At 42.4% G+C, this 15,127-nt stretch overlaps 1 protein-coding gene and 1 pseudogene across 1 annotated transcript; one reads left to right on the forward strand and one right to left on the reverse strand.

Moving 5' to 3' along the window:
- On the forward strand, positions 8,787–11,219 carry LOC110432557 (60S ribosomal protein L4-1-like). The gene is made up of 2 exons (XM_021453257.1): positions 8,787–9,947; positions 10,850–11,219. Exons 1-2 carry the CDS (start codon positions 8,847–8,849, stop codon positions 10,961–10,963), a joined length of 1,215 nt encoding a protein of 404 aa, XP_021308932.1. The 5' UTR covers positions 8,787–8,846; the 3' UTR covers positions 10,964–11,219.
- On the reverse strand, positions 12,249–14,824 carry LOC8060741 (annotated as a pseudogene).

Below are 15,127 nucleotides of genomic sequence, written 5' to 3' on the forward strand. Positions count from 1 at the left end.
TGACTTCGGATGGAAAAACTTCCTAAATAAACTTTTTACATCTCAAAAAATTATGTAACTTTGTAGTTGACAACTTTTTTATTTGAAATCATCTTGTCATGCAAAAACTACGTTTGATTTTCTCAAATTTGAAATTCAAATTTTGTAAACAACCTCAGATGGAGAAAATCCCTTAATGAAAAGTGTAGATCTCGAAAAGTTATGAAACTTTATAGTTAGTAATTTTTTTATTTGAAATCAGTTTGTTATGTAAAAACTACGTTTGAATTTCTCAAATTTGAAATTCAAATTTTGTAAACGATCTTGGATGGAGAAACTCACTTAATGAAAATTATAGATCTCAAAAAGTTATGAAACTTTATAGTTGACAACTTTTTGATTTGAAACCTTTTAGGGCCTCAAACAATTAAATTACACATGATTTGATATAATATATGAGGAACCGAAATGCAATACAGACACAAGTGACAGTGTAGTGCAGTGGTTAGGGAAGGAGACACCGAATTCCACTAGGCACATAGCTGCAAAATTTGCGCAAAAAAGTACCATGACTTGCGACTTCGATGGAGGCGAGCGGGCACTGGTTGTTGGGGGCTTTCTCGAAAAAATTCCTTTTTTTAGGGAATAAAAAAAAATCCTATTTTGCCGAGTGTTCGACATCCGGCACTCGACAAAAGAGCCCTTTGTCGAGTGTGGCACTTGGGAAAGCCATTGCCGAGTGCAAATGTGGCTTTGCCACCTGGCTATCGTAGTGCCTGGAGTCCTAGACCACCACTTTGAGAAGCTACATTTGAGTTATGGTGCAGTCCCTATATATGGTTGTATGACACAATGGAACAGACCAGGACGAGTTGATGATGAGATAGACTTATATGTAGTTATAAAATATATTCAAGGGCTAAACTAAAAAGTACGGGTACGAGTATCCGATACAATACGTATCGGATACGCGGATACACACTTTCTCAAAAGAAAAACCCACTAAAATGGTGTATCCGAGTATCCGTATCCACGTATCCGACGAGTATCGGATACAGATACATCACCCCCTTGAAGTATCCATGTAACATAAAAAACACACTTTCTTCTTGGCAGAGACTCAAGCGCGTCCATGGCACACGCTCGGTCCCTTCCCTGCCAGCCCTAGCCTCTCCCCCAGCGACCCCTCCCCTGGCCGCGTCGCCCTTTCCCCTAGCCACACCTCCCCCAGGGCCCACTGCCCTCTCCCTCGGGGTCGTGTTGCCTCAAGATGGACACATGGAAGGAACGCAAAGGTCGCGGATGGCCCTTCTACGAAAGACGACGGTGGTGCAGGAGCAGAGCTCGGTGGCGAGGCCGCTGCTAATAGGAGGAAGAGGCGGCTATACGGATTCTCCTCCTTCCTCATCGTGGCCTGCTCCTCCTAGCGTGGCACAGCACCCTGCTCCTCCGAGCACGACTGGTGAGGCCTGTGGTCACGCGGCGCGACACCTTGGTAAAGACAGCGGCGCTATGCTACGTGCACAGGGCCAGCCCACGGCAGCGCTTGACCTTTTGTGTAATGGATGACACGGTGGATATTTTTTTACTAAATCCACGAAATTGGAGTTTGCAGAGCACCCTTAGAGTTTCCAAAGCACCTTAGAGTTTCCAAAGCACCCTTGAGGTGCTTCGTAGATTTGGTGGATCTGGGAGTTAGATCCACATTTTTGAAGATCTAGAATTTGTGGAGCTAGAGTGTTTGGCTAAAGAAAATGGGAGCAAAGCTGTTTTTTTAGAATCTGAAGCTGTACAGAGCTCTGTCAAACACCCCCTAAATCAAAACAACATAATGTCTACCCCATGTGACAACTGGTCTCTAACATGTGCTCCCATATAGATTAAATCTTGAATCACCTTGTGCTCCCATCTGAACTGAAATACTCCCTCAATCCCAATTTATAAGACATTCTAAGAATTTTGAAGAGTCAAAGTATATCAAGTTTGATCAACATTATAGAAAAAGTTAGAAAGGTTTATGACATCAAATAGATAATACTATAAAAATATAACTAATGAAGAACCTAATGATACTTAGATGATACATAAATGTTGTTATGTTATCATATAAATTTGGTCAAACTTGAGATACTTTAACTCTCCAAGATTCTTGGAATGACCTATAACTTAGGATGGAGGGAGTAATATTTAGTTCCTTTTCTTGGGGCTTTCAAAATGAGTATATGATTATTGTCCCACGCTTTGCATGGCTTCAACTCCAAGGCAAAGCATCCATCTAATGTAGGTCTAGGTTTGGGAGGCTATTGGAGAAAATGAGCATGCATAATAAAGCATAGGTACACTTGCATTTCCTTTCTTGTTTGGTTGATAAGGTGCATTCCGATCCTTCGGATGAGAGCATATTTTGCAACTTAGACCTAGTGTGTCGCGTAGTGCCTAGATCCATGGGTCAACATAGGTCAACGTAACTTGAGAGACTAAGGTTTTGTTTAGATCCAAAAAGTTTTTAAATTTGAACACTATAGCACTTTCGTTTTTATTTGACAAACATTGTCCAATCATAGAGTAACTAGGCTTAAAAGATTCGTGTCGCGATTTACAGGCAAACTATACAATTAGTTTTTGTTTTCATCTATATTTAATGTTTCATGCATGTGCCACAAGATTCGATGTGACAGGGAATCTTAAAAAGTTTTTGATTTTTGGGGTGAACTAAACAAGGTCTAAGTTTTAATGCTTTCATGTATTTTTTTTTCACTCGTTGTTATTAGTTGAACAAATTAAACATGAACATGTAGTTGCGCTATCCATGGTCTAGCTAAGCATAGTGCTAATAAGTAGAGCAAGGCTCTCGTCTGGGTGCATATATAATTGTGTCATATGGCCAGTGGTTTTGTGCACCAAAGCTTAATAGAATACGTATGTTTAATTTTAATAGGAAAAGGCACAACATATTTCCTATTAAAAACTGAAATAAGTTGTAAAACATGAAGAAAACACAACGTTTTCCTGTTAGCTTCTTTCTCTTTTGACCCACTACACTTTCTCCCAACTAACATTCTAGCGATTTGGGCCTAGCACAGCCGTACTATGTTCAATCCATTATATTCATCCATATAACAAATGTTGCCCCAAAATTTTAGACTAACTTGTATCCCCATGTGAGCTAGAAACAGTGCTTTCACAAGTATGAGCAGTTGTGAAACAAAAGCAAATTATTAGAGAGAGGTGCATGTGGCGTGTGGGTGCATAGACATATATCCTTAGTGTGCTATATGGTGAAATATTAACCAAATCAACAGTTTTTACGTTTTCTGGAGGTGCATTTGCAGCCCCTATCAATATAGTGTAGCTTGGCCCCTGGGGGGGGGGGGGCTGGTGTCTCTGATGGTGGGCTGATGTCTTGTCTCGGATGGCATTGGTGACGGCCCTTGTAGGGCAGCATGGGTTGGTCACAACTCACAAGTCACACAAGTCACACTTGTCTGGCTTGCGGCAATGTCCCACATGTGTCCCTTTCTGCTTGGTAAAGTTCTGTGGGAAGAGGTGGGACATGTAGTTGTGCTATCCTTATTCTAGCTAAGCATGCTACTAATAAGTAGATCAAGGCATTTGTTTGGGTGCATAATTGCCAGATTGCTAGCAGTTTTGTGCACCAAAGTGTAATTGAATAAATATGTTCAGCAATTTTCCTATTGAATACATTAAAAAAGGTGGAAATACAACATTTTCTTGCTAGCTTCTTTCTTTTGACCAACGACACACTTCTCTGCAGCCAATAGAATTTAAGCAAAGCTGGCGATTTCTTCACCGTTGGGGACGCGCGGTCTCAACGCGTTTCTATAACTATTAATTTCTATAACACTATATATAAAAATCATAGTTCTAATAGATAGTTTTTATTTTTTATCCAATTATATGTATTCTCTTCCTATTCTCAACCAATTATATCACTTCATGTCTTGGGTCTTGGATCTCGTGTAGACATGGTTTCTAACTTAGACATAGTTTCTATAATTTTTACTCTCTCTCTTCAATAATTACCTTGCCACATCAGCAAAAACGCTTAGGTGGCACTACAATTAACATCTATAGAAACTATGATGATTTCTGCATTGGGAGTGCTCTTATAAACCACACTGCTGACTGAATGCTACAAAGGAACCTTCCAGCCAAAAGTGGATTGCATTATTAGCCTTGCTCTAAGGCCCCGTTGCAATCGGTACACTTTAACTCCTATCCATCGAATATTTGGACACATACATGAAGTATTAAATATAGATAAAAAATAACTAATTACATAGTTTGCATATAATTTATGACACGAATCTTTTGAGTCTAATTAGTCCATGATTAGACACTAATCATTAAACAAAACGAAAATGTTATAGTATTTGTTACATTTAACTGCGTCCAACCAAACACGCTCTAAAAGTATCCTATTTTTTCCTCCAAAAAACATATAGTTTTACAACCCTTAAAAAGGTATTGTCAGAAAAAAAGAAAGTTATCTCTAAGTGTTTCCAATAATCCACTTATAAAATATAGAAGACAATTTTACATCAGTAATTCTATACTATTTCTAAACTATCGTAACCACTTTTGTATATTCTTTCTCTATTGTACATTTTGCATCAAGGAGCGATGGGCGTGACAAAGGCTGCATGTATTTTTATGCACGATGTTGGCTTATTTGCCAATTGCCAATAGATAAGGAAGCAATATAGATTACTCTTGGATATGAGTTTTTTTTCTTTTTCCTAAAAAAACATAGATGGGGAAAGAGATATGGGGTACCACTGAAGATGCTCTAAAACCAGTTGTACTTGAATTATGCTAGAAGGATTAACTTTCCCTGTCTTCAGTGCCCATCCTATGTCAAAATCCAAAAAAAATGGATCTAAACAAGGCCCATCTTGATATCATGTGGAGTTCTTAAGTCACATTGCCTGACCTTCTATATAGTGGTGGAGCTAGAGCAAATCTAAGAGGGGTGCATTTGCCTTTGTGGGTGCAAGATTTTATGACATGTGTGTGTAAATATAGTGAAAATTTAGTATTCACTACTGTTTTTTATTTTTCTCTGGGTGCGGCCGCACCCAATCCTTTGAATATAGATTCGCCCATGCTTCTATATGAGTTATTGACTCATGAATTGGCCGGGCTCCTATCCTCCAATGGTGACATATAAATATGTCTTGGAAGGTGAGGAAAATGTAGAAGAAGAAAAACAAGAGTGTTCTTAACATATTGCTTACAAGGAATCGGACTATGTTCATGTTTCGGAAGAAAAAGAGCATGTGTATGTTTACTGTAAGCTACTATGTATGTTGGTGTAGGCTTGGAAGGCGGCAGGAGATCACATGCATCCCTATGGATTGAGGCGAGCCATTGGAACGTTCACTTGCTCTCAGTGTCATGAGAGAGCTAGGGTGAATAACTCTGCAAATTAGATCGTTCCAATGTTTCCTTTCATGCATTATTAGTATCCTTAGACTAATTCAACAATAAGTTTGGGTGCATGTGGCTACTGGGTACCGATTTAGGCCCTGTTTTGGTTTGAAGGATTTTTCATGGGAAAAGCAGAGGAAACATGAATCATTTGCCTTTGGTATTCTAGATACCAAGTGTAATTGAATTAGTATATTCCTGCGAAAAAGAGGCAAAATGTGTTTCTCTTAAAAAGACATAAACACAATGCTCCGGTCTTTCATTTTCCTGTAGATGGGAGTATAACATACAACAGGAAAAATATACAAATCATGGATGTTGAAATCCATATCACTTGGAGTCTATTTACTGGTCTGAAAAACTATAACTGAAAATATTGTTCGCTGATTTATTATGAGAGAAAAACATTATTAGCTAGCAAAGTACGCCAACAGGCTAGTTTATTAGTGACGTTGAGAGCAATTGCTAGTTTCTTTTGGGGGCAGAAAACTATATCATTTTATTTATATTATTTTTAGGAGTCGCTTTTGTCTTGTCGTTTAGGTCACAAAGCAACTTTTCTATGTAATTTTCTATTAGTGAATCTAATAGCTAGGTTTGTGTCATGAAGGCTCCTCGCTTGCGTGATAGCGCATGGTTGTACTGAGAACTTTTTTCTCTTAATGAAAAATGGGTGAATGGCTCGATCGAGGAAAAAAGTTAGGAGAAGATCACCTTATACCTGGGGTGTTTAGCACGACTCCTCACGATGAGCTCCTCTAGAGGAGTCAGAGCTGTTTTGAAGAAGCCATAATTTGTGGTTTCGCAAAAACGGCTCTAGCTCCTCTATTTTTTTACTTAAAAATGGCTTCTTCAGAAAAACATTTTGCACAACTTCTCTGGAGGAACTAGAGCCGGAGCCGGAGAAAAGTCCTGCCAAACAGACCCTTAGGCAGCTTCTAATGTTACTTAAAGTTGCCTTCTAGGGAATAATAAAAAACAAACTTTTTCTACCTATTGCATCATACAAAGATCTTATAGCTAAGTTGTAAGCATCAACATTGGATTGTATTTATATTCCTTCTTGAATAAGATAAAATCAAATCAAATCAGCCTTCAGAAGCCCTTTGCTCTTTCTCTCATTTCCTGGATAAGGGGTATTTTGGTTGGAGGTGTTAAAGTCTGACGATAGCTCTTTTTCTTTTATTTGATAATTAGTGTCCAATCATGAATTAATTATGCTTAAAAGATCTATCCCATAAGTTACCTCTACCTATGTTTTTAGTTTTATAAATAATCTATATTTAATAATTCATACATGTATCTAAACATTCGATGTGATATGTATTAAAAAAATAGGAGCCTAATATTACCTTAAGCCCCCAACAATCCGTCCGGTAAGAAGGCCCCCAACAATCCGCCTCTTATGTAGGCCTGGGCATTCGGGTTACCCGATTTTTTCGGATCGGGTAATTCGGGTAATGAAAATTGTTACCCGATATTAGTCCTGAAAAAACACTACCCGCAATTTCGGGTACCCGATAATTCGGGTTCGGGTTCGGGTATTCCCGATTTACCCGAATTTTCAAAAAACAACACACTATACAAAATTTTAATAGCAATTTATATATAATTTCAGCAGCAATTTGTATAGAATTTCAATAGCATTTTGTAGAGAATAATATATTACTATCACTTGTTCAAACAAAGAGAATTATATTCTAATAAATTGATAAATTCTAATATTTAACTAACAACACATGATAAATACAAAGATATAGACAAATATTCAGGTAATTCGGGTACCGGAAGATATTACCCGAATTACCCAAACTAATTTCGGGTAATCAAAATCACTATCCGAATTTAGGATCGGGTACCTCGGGTTCGGGTAATTCGGGTCCGGATCCGGGTAATTCGGGTACGGGTAATGGGTATCGGGTAATTTGCCCAGGCCTACTCTTATGTTTAAGAGAGAATTATTTCCTTGCTCTAAAAAAAGTGCCTCTTAGTTTCTTAGCTCTTTTTTGGCCGAACTTAGTTATTTGGCCCAGATTTGAGTTTTGCTTGGTTTTATGGCCCTTCCTTAGTTTGATGAGGTACCAGGGTTAAGTAGTACACGAAAAGACTATTTTGCCCTTGGCGCTGAATGAAAAAGAGTAGTAGCCTATATATGCACTATACGGGTTTTCAGATGGCTTAATATCAATAATTTTACAATATGGTCTGTAATAATTTTTTGAAGCATGGGTCACTATTTTTTATATATATTTGCACATGACAATATATATTTGTATATGATAATTATAAATTCAAGTGCACACATACGTAATAATAATTGCCATGTGCACTTGAATTGACAAATATACATATAAAAATATGTAGGCTACTGCTCGTGACAACCCCATGCACACATACGTAACAACAATAATATGAATTTGTGGACATGACAATTATTATTTATATATATATATATATATATATATATATATATATATATATATATATATATATATATATATATATATAATAATGATTTCATGCTTCAAAAAATTATTGCAGACCACATTGTGAAATTATTAATATTAAGCGATTTGAAAAATTTGTACAATACATATGTAGGTTGCTGCTATTTTTATTCAGCGCTAAGGGCAAAATAGTCTTTTCGTGTATAACTTAACCCCGTTATCTCATCAAGCTAACGGAAGTGCCATAAAAACAAGCAAAACTCAAATCTGGTTCAAATATCAAGTTCGACAAAAAAAAGGCTTAAAAAACTAAGAGACACTTTTTCAAGAGCCAAGGAAATAATTCTCTCTATGTTTAACCGAGGCAACCAATAATCTGGCTGTTCTAAAAAAAAACAATAATCTGGCTGTTACTTCCAGAGGCCCTGAGGGGTTCCACAAAGTCCCCGGCCACCGCTACAAACAATTATACTCGAGTTATTTAATACAGCTGCATCAATATTAATCTTTGGCTTCGCGCCTGTCTAGCACCCGTGTCATTTGAGCTTTTGTTACAAGTCAGGAAGAAACATTCTATAAAACAATGGGGTAAAAAATGGAGTTCTTTTGGGGGAAAAAAAAGACTCTAGTCAATATATCCTCCTGTTCTTGAATTTCACATAAATGTTCAACCAGCTCTTCCTTCTCACGGGCCCATTTACGTGCTGGGCCTCCCATGGGCTCCGTAAAGGGCTATGGCAGCACCGCAGCTTGGTCCAGTCCATGCGACAGAGATGTCCAGGCCCAGCCCACTCGATTTTCCTCAAATCCCACCGCTCGTTTCACACCAACGGACCAGATCGCTTCCACTAACCCCCGCACACAAACCCTAGTCACCTCCACCTATATAGCCTCTTCCCCTCGCGCCTCGCCTCCATTCGCTCCACCGCCGCCGCCGCCCGAACCCTAGCCGCCGCCGCCGCCGCCGCCATGGTCGCCTTCAGCCGCCCCCTCGTGACCGTGAAGGCCCTGGAGGGCGACATGGTGACCGACGCTCCCGGCATCGCCCTACCGCCCGTCTTCGGGGCGCCGATCCGCCCCGACGTGGTCCGCTTCGCCCACAAGCTGCTGTCCTGCAACAAGCGCCAGCCCTACGCCGTCTCCCGCCGCGCCGGCCACCAGACGTCGGCCGAGTCCTGGGGTACGGGCCGCGCCGTGTCCCGTATCCCCCGCGTCCCGGGAGGCGGCACCCACCGCGCCGGCCAGGGAGCCTTCGGCAACATGTGCCGCGGCGGCCGCATGTTCGCGCCCACCAAGATCTGGCGCAAGTGGCACCACCGCGTCAACATCAACCTCCGCCGCGTCGCCGTCGCCTCCGCGCTCGCCGCCACCGCCGTCCCGGCCCTCGTCCAGGCGCGCGGCCACCGCATCGAGACCGTCCCAGAGATGCCCCTGGTCATCTCCGACTCGGCGGAGTCCATCGAGAAGACCTCCCAGGCGCTCAAGATCCTCAAGCAGATCGGCGCCTACGCCGACGCCGAGAAGGCCAAGGACTCCGTCGCCATCCGCCCCGGCAAGGGGAAGATGCGCAACCGCCGCTACATCAACCGCAAGGGCCCGCTCATCGTCTATGGCACCGAGGGCTCCAAGGTCGTCAAGGCCTTCCGCAACCTCCCCGGTGTGGATGTCGCCAACGTCGAGCGCCTCAACCTGCTCGACCTCGCCCCTGGTGGCCACCTCGGGCGCTTTGTGATCTGGACCGAGAGCGCGTTCAAGAAGCTAGAGGAGGTTTATGGGAGCTTTGACGCGCCCTCCCTGAAGAAGAAGGGCTTCGTTCTGCCGAGGCCCAAGATGACCAACGCTGACCTGGGCAGGATCATCAACTCTGACGAGGTGCAGTCTGTGGTGAAGCCACTCAACAAGGAGGTGAAGCGCAGGGAGAAGAGGAAGAACCCTCTCAAGAACATGGCTGCTGTGCTCAAGCTCAACCCCTACCTCGGCACTGCCCGGAAGATGGCCACCCTTGCTGAGGCTGCCCGTGTCAAGGCCCGGAAGGAGAAGCTCGACTCCAAGAGGACCAAGCTTAGCCCGGTATGATAACTTCTTGCTCTCCTACATTTCTATTATCAGTACTAGATATGGTAACTTAGATGTGATCTTTTTAGTTCTGTAGTTTGTGGTATTGATTGTTACTGGTGAGGTCTAGTACAGTTTCTGTTCTATCTGTTGTTTACTGAATACTGGTGTGTAGCTTTAACTTGTTTGCTGTACATTTGTGATAATGTTGCGAATTATGTCATGCTTTGTGTCAACTAGTTACAGAGCACCACACATGAATTAGTCCATTTTATATGCTTTTGCAGTATTGGTTCTTGTCAGTATAGTGATGTGTATTGGTTTAATGTTGTATCCAGAACTGTTGTTTTGTACTGTACAATTGATAGATAATTTTCTAGCTCAGTGTTGTCCATGTTAGTTTTGTTAGGCATTTTGTGTTGCTTGTATTATATTTCTGTAGATGGCTGGAGAAATACTAGTAATATACTGGTGTCCTGTTCTTGGACATACTTTGTGATCACTCTAGGCTTTGGGTGATCTAAATGTGTAACCATTCTAAGAATGGTGGTTGTTTCTGTTGAAAACATATTATTTTGATGCCTCTTGTTACCTGCTGTGTTTTTGCTTTGAACTATTGATATTTGGACATTGTTTATTTGGAATGTTGGTTAGAATAAATGCTATATGATGGTTTGAATTATTCCCTGAATATCCTGAAATGCCCCACATCCTAGTGCCATCTGACCAGTTTGTTTGACTGAAAGTCCTATATTTCTGTATGGTCAGTCTTGTTCAGAATTTGGATTATTTGTTTTAGTCAGCACTTGAAAAGACATGACTGATCCTATCACTGTTGATTAACTCTATATATCAGAAGCTGTATCATTTGTTTGTTGATAACCATGTACTGAACATTACATGTTGGTTTGTTGTAGGAGGAGGCTGCCAAGGTCAAGGCTGCGGGCAAGGCATGGTACAAGACCATGATCTCAGACAGTGACTACACTGAGTTTGAGAACTTCACAAAGTGGCTCGGTGTGACGCAGTGATCTGCGTGAGTTCTAGTTAAGTTTTGAGTAGTAGTGTTGCTGAACCTGTCTTGAGAGGAAAGAGGACCTATCAATCTGTTTTATCCTGCATCATCGTAACAAGTTACCCTGTGGGATTTTGAGACGTTTCATATCCGTTTTGTTTGTGCATTTCCGTGAGAACATAGTATTTGCATATTTGAACCAGTTATCTGAATTATGCTTGGGATATGTGCACTTGTTGCTTTCTGGCAACCTTCCCTGAATCCTTCAATCACTGTGCTGTGTTATTGCGACTGTTCTGTTCATGATGCTTATGGTGCACTGCCGCTTGGCTTTGTAATATTTGGCTATGGGATCTCTCCTGGTTGGTTGATATATTTGTTGCTCATTGTTTTTCTCTTGCGTTTGTCCAATACTATCAATCATCTGGCCTGGCATATCATCATGTTCTCGAAAGTTGTCCTTGTTATAAGCTGTGTCAACCTCGTTCCTGAATTATCAAATTGTATGTTTAGCTAGCTATACATTGTTTGGGTTTAGATTTAATCCAAACTTGTTACAAACCGTGACTGAGATACTCCAGCCGATATCCTCTGCAGCCGCTTCTCACTTGTTGCAGCTGCCGCGGTGTGCGTCCTCCGTCTAGCTCTGCTGCAGGCGCCTGCGCTGTGGTGGGCTTCTTGCTGCTGCTGCGTGCGCCCTCTGTCCAGCTCCGCCACAAGTGTTCTCTTCCTCCCTGTCAAACTCCACTGCTGCTAGTAGTGCTCGTTGATGGATGATGACAACTAAACAGTACGTATGAGGTTTCCCATGTGCAGATGAGCAAGCTTGGGGAGCAGCACAATATTCAGTACTGGGAATAACTGTAGGGGTTACTTCAGTATCGCCAGGAACAAAAAAGGGCTACTGCAGGTAGAAAAACCTATTTTCTTCTGGATTAAGGGCTACTGTTTTGTTCTCAGTATTGCAGTGGCCTACAGCAGCTGGTGCATCCGTGAGTGCTACTGGACCTGCTGGCTAGGAGAATAATTTCGCCATGTCCAGGGGCACTGATAAAATCCTCTGAAGTCTGAACTGAAGCCCCCCCAAGATCTTGGTTCGTGGTGGCTTGGCTGCATGGACCGAGCTGCAACCGCACCAGAACTGTGACAGCAACTCAGTGGCTACGTAGACACAAGCAAGGGGACTATCAGCAATATTTGCTAGGAATTGCTGATAAAGCAGTTTAGTGAACCATATGTAATTTAATGTGATGTGATATACACATGAGTTGCTAATCTGCGAATGAATAAAGACCATTATAAAGCTGTTACATATTGTTGATAAAAAGAATTGCATGACAATGTCAAAGATGTTCTCATTTCTGCCCATCATAAAGTATTGCATCAACATAGTTTTTTATGCCTGACCACTACAAGTTTGTACTGCATGTCACTATTATAAATAGAAGAGGACGACATAATTCATGTTTTTTGCACAAAATTAAGGACCTTCCCTATTGTATCTAACACAATTCAGGGATCACTGCTAGTGCCCTTTTGCTGGCCATCTCCCTCAATACTTGTTCCTCCAGTTTTCTTGATTGGCATCCCCTTTTTGGTGCTAGATGTTGATGGCAATGGCAGTCCATCAATTCTGTAAATGACACTCACAGTTTTATATTTTCCGTGATAGTGTCAGTCTTATCAGCCTTGCCCAACATTTCTCGGAACAGAGTTAATATATCCTCTATCCTGCCATCTTCACAGCAGCTATCAATTAAAGTCTTACAGGTGTCAACATCAGGTTTCAATCCCATAGAGACCATGCCATCAAGTAAAGTATTAAAGGTAACAGCAGTGGGTTTCAAGCCAATCAAGAGCATATCATCAAGGAGCTTCATCACTTCGCCCACTTCACCAGCTATGAAATACCCATGAATCATTGTATTATAAGAAACAACATTAGGTTTAGCTCCTGCACGTGGCATCAAATCAAAGAGTTTTTGGGCCTCCGTAACCTTTCCTTCTTTGAATAGCCTATCTATCATTGCAGTGAAGATAGTGACATCAGGAGGAATGCCTCTATCCATCATCTCATAAAATAGTTCCTCAGCCTTTTCCCATTTGCCATACATAGAAAACCCATGAATTAGGGTCGTAAATGTTATGATATTGGGAGACAATCCATCATCAATCATCTGACAGAATCGGGACATTGCATCGTCCAGCCGGCCTATCTTGCAAAGCCCATCTATAACTGTGGTGTAGGTGACTATGTCTGGCATGAATCCAAGCTGCTGCATTTTGATAAAAGTAAGGCTGGCCTCATCTAACCTTCCACATTTACAGTATGCATAGATCTCTATGCTGAAGGTATGATGATTAGATCGCATTCCATTCTGTACCATCAAATCTTTGACATTGTTCATTTCAACTAGATTGCCTTCGGTAGCATACCCATGAAGCAGACTTCCATAAGTGGTGGCATCGGGCTTTGGACCGCTCTGAATCATAGAATTAAAGATCTCTCTAGCTTCTGCGTGAAATCCAGATTTACAAAGACAGTCTATCAGCATATTGTAAGTAACAACATTTGGCCGTTGCCCATCTCTAGACATTTCTTTGAGAATTCTGACTGCCTCCGTCCACTGTCCTGAAGAGAGGTATCCATGGATCAGACTGTTATATGTAGTACAATTAGGCATAATATGCTCGTCAATCATCTGCTGAAGGACTGCCTCGGCCTTGTCCATTGCTTGAACCTTGCATAGGCCATCAATGACTGAATTGCAGGTCACAACATTTGGAGGGATCCCATGATCAAGCATTTTGCAAAACAGGGTGTAAGCTTTCCCTACATCTCCCTCTTTAAAGAACCCATGGATTACAGTGCTATAAGACACCACATCAGGTGGGCAGTTGTCTCCATCTTCAGCCATCATGTGGATCAGCTCGGCAGCCTCTTCACATTTCTTCTCAGCACAAAGCCCTTTGAGAAGTGTGCTGTAGGAGAAGACATCGGGGGTGCAGCCAAGTTCAGGCATCCGCCTGAGCACAATATTCATTGCGTCACTCGTCCTTTTCTTGGCGCAGAGGGTCCTGAGCAGGGGCGTGAAGGCGACGGCATCTGCCCTCAGTCCCGTCTTAATTATTTGCCCCAATGCAGCGAAGCCGAGGTTCAAACAGCCCGCGTCGCAACAGCAGCTGATGAGGATGCCGAAGGTAGCTATGTCTGGAGCCACCTTCTTGGCGCCCGCTCGGGCCATAGGTTGAACATGGACACGGCGAGCGCAGGGCCATCGCGCACAGAGGAGGAGACGGGGGCGCGAGCGACCGTGGTGAGCAGCTGGTTGAGGGCGTAAATGGAGCCGGGCCTCGCTCGGTGAAGCAATTCGTCGAACAGATCGAGTGCGTCCTCGGGGCCGAGGTCCCCCGAGCGGTAACACTCTCCGATGAACTGCTCCAGCTCCCAGGAAGGGCGGCGGTCGGCTCTCCACCGGCGCGCGGCTGCTGAAGCGGCCGGTGGTGGGGAACGATATTGGATCGATGGGAGCACCTCGTTGCAGAGTTGGCGCGCGGCCTCAGCGCTGAGGCTTCCCGAGCGGATGCGCCGTCCAATGATCCGCTTCAGCTTCTTCAGGCACGTCCGGCTCGACATGGTCGGCGCCGTCGCTCCGATTCGGTGGCAAATGCTGCTCGGCGCTGGGATGGAGCCAACTGAGGCAGGAGATTGGAGATGGTAGTGGTGGCGGAGCTGGAGTTGGGAACGAATGGAGGTGCCCCTTCGCGTGAGCCAGCAGAGGACTGATCACGTGCTTGGCATGAGTATAAATCTAATCTGGAGATTTTTTTTTCTTCACAAAATCAAATTAGTTCGACTGCCAAACAAGTTACCCTACAAAGAAAAATGTAACTTGGGTGCATTCTCGGTAAAAAAATGCAAAGTTTAACCAAATAGGTAGATAAATATTATTAATGTTTTTGACACAATAAATATATTTTAAAAAATATCTTATGAAAAATCTAATGATACTTATTTTATCTCAAAACTATTCATATTTTTTTATTCTTAATATATAATTATGAAATTTTCAGTCTCGCAACTTTCTGTCCGCGATCCGAAATCAGCTCAACTTTCTGTCTGCCAATCTATCCATGATCCGGAATCAGCCCGTGGCTTCAACGCCGGTGGAAAAGAGGA

Source organism: Sorghum bicolor, chromosome 2, assembly GCF_000003195.3.
Source record: "Sorghum bicolor cultivar BTx623 chromosome 2, Sorghum_bicolor_NCBIv3, whole genome shotgun sequence".
Lineage (NCBI taxonomy): Eukaryota > Viridiplantae > Streptophyta > Magnoliopsida > Poales > Poaceae > Sorghum > Sorghum bicolor.

Coding starts and splice junctions, on each gene's coding strand:
- LOC110432557 (XM_021453257.1), top strand. CDS start 8,847: ATGGTCGCCTTCAGCCGCCCCCTCGTGACCGTGAAGGCCCTGGAGGGC. Junction 9,948..10,849: donor AGAGGACCAAGCTTAGCCCG/GTATGATAACTT, acceptor GGTTTGTTGTAG/GAGGAGGCTGCCAAGGTCAA.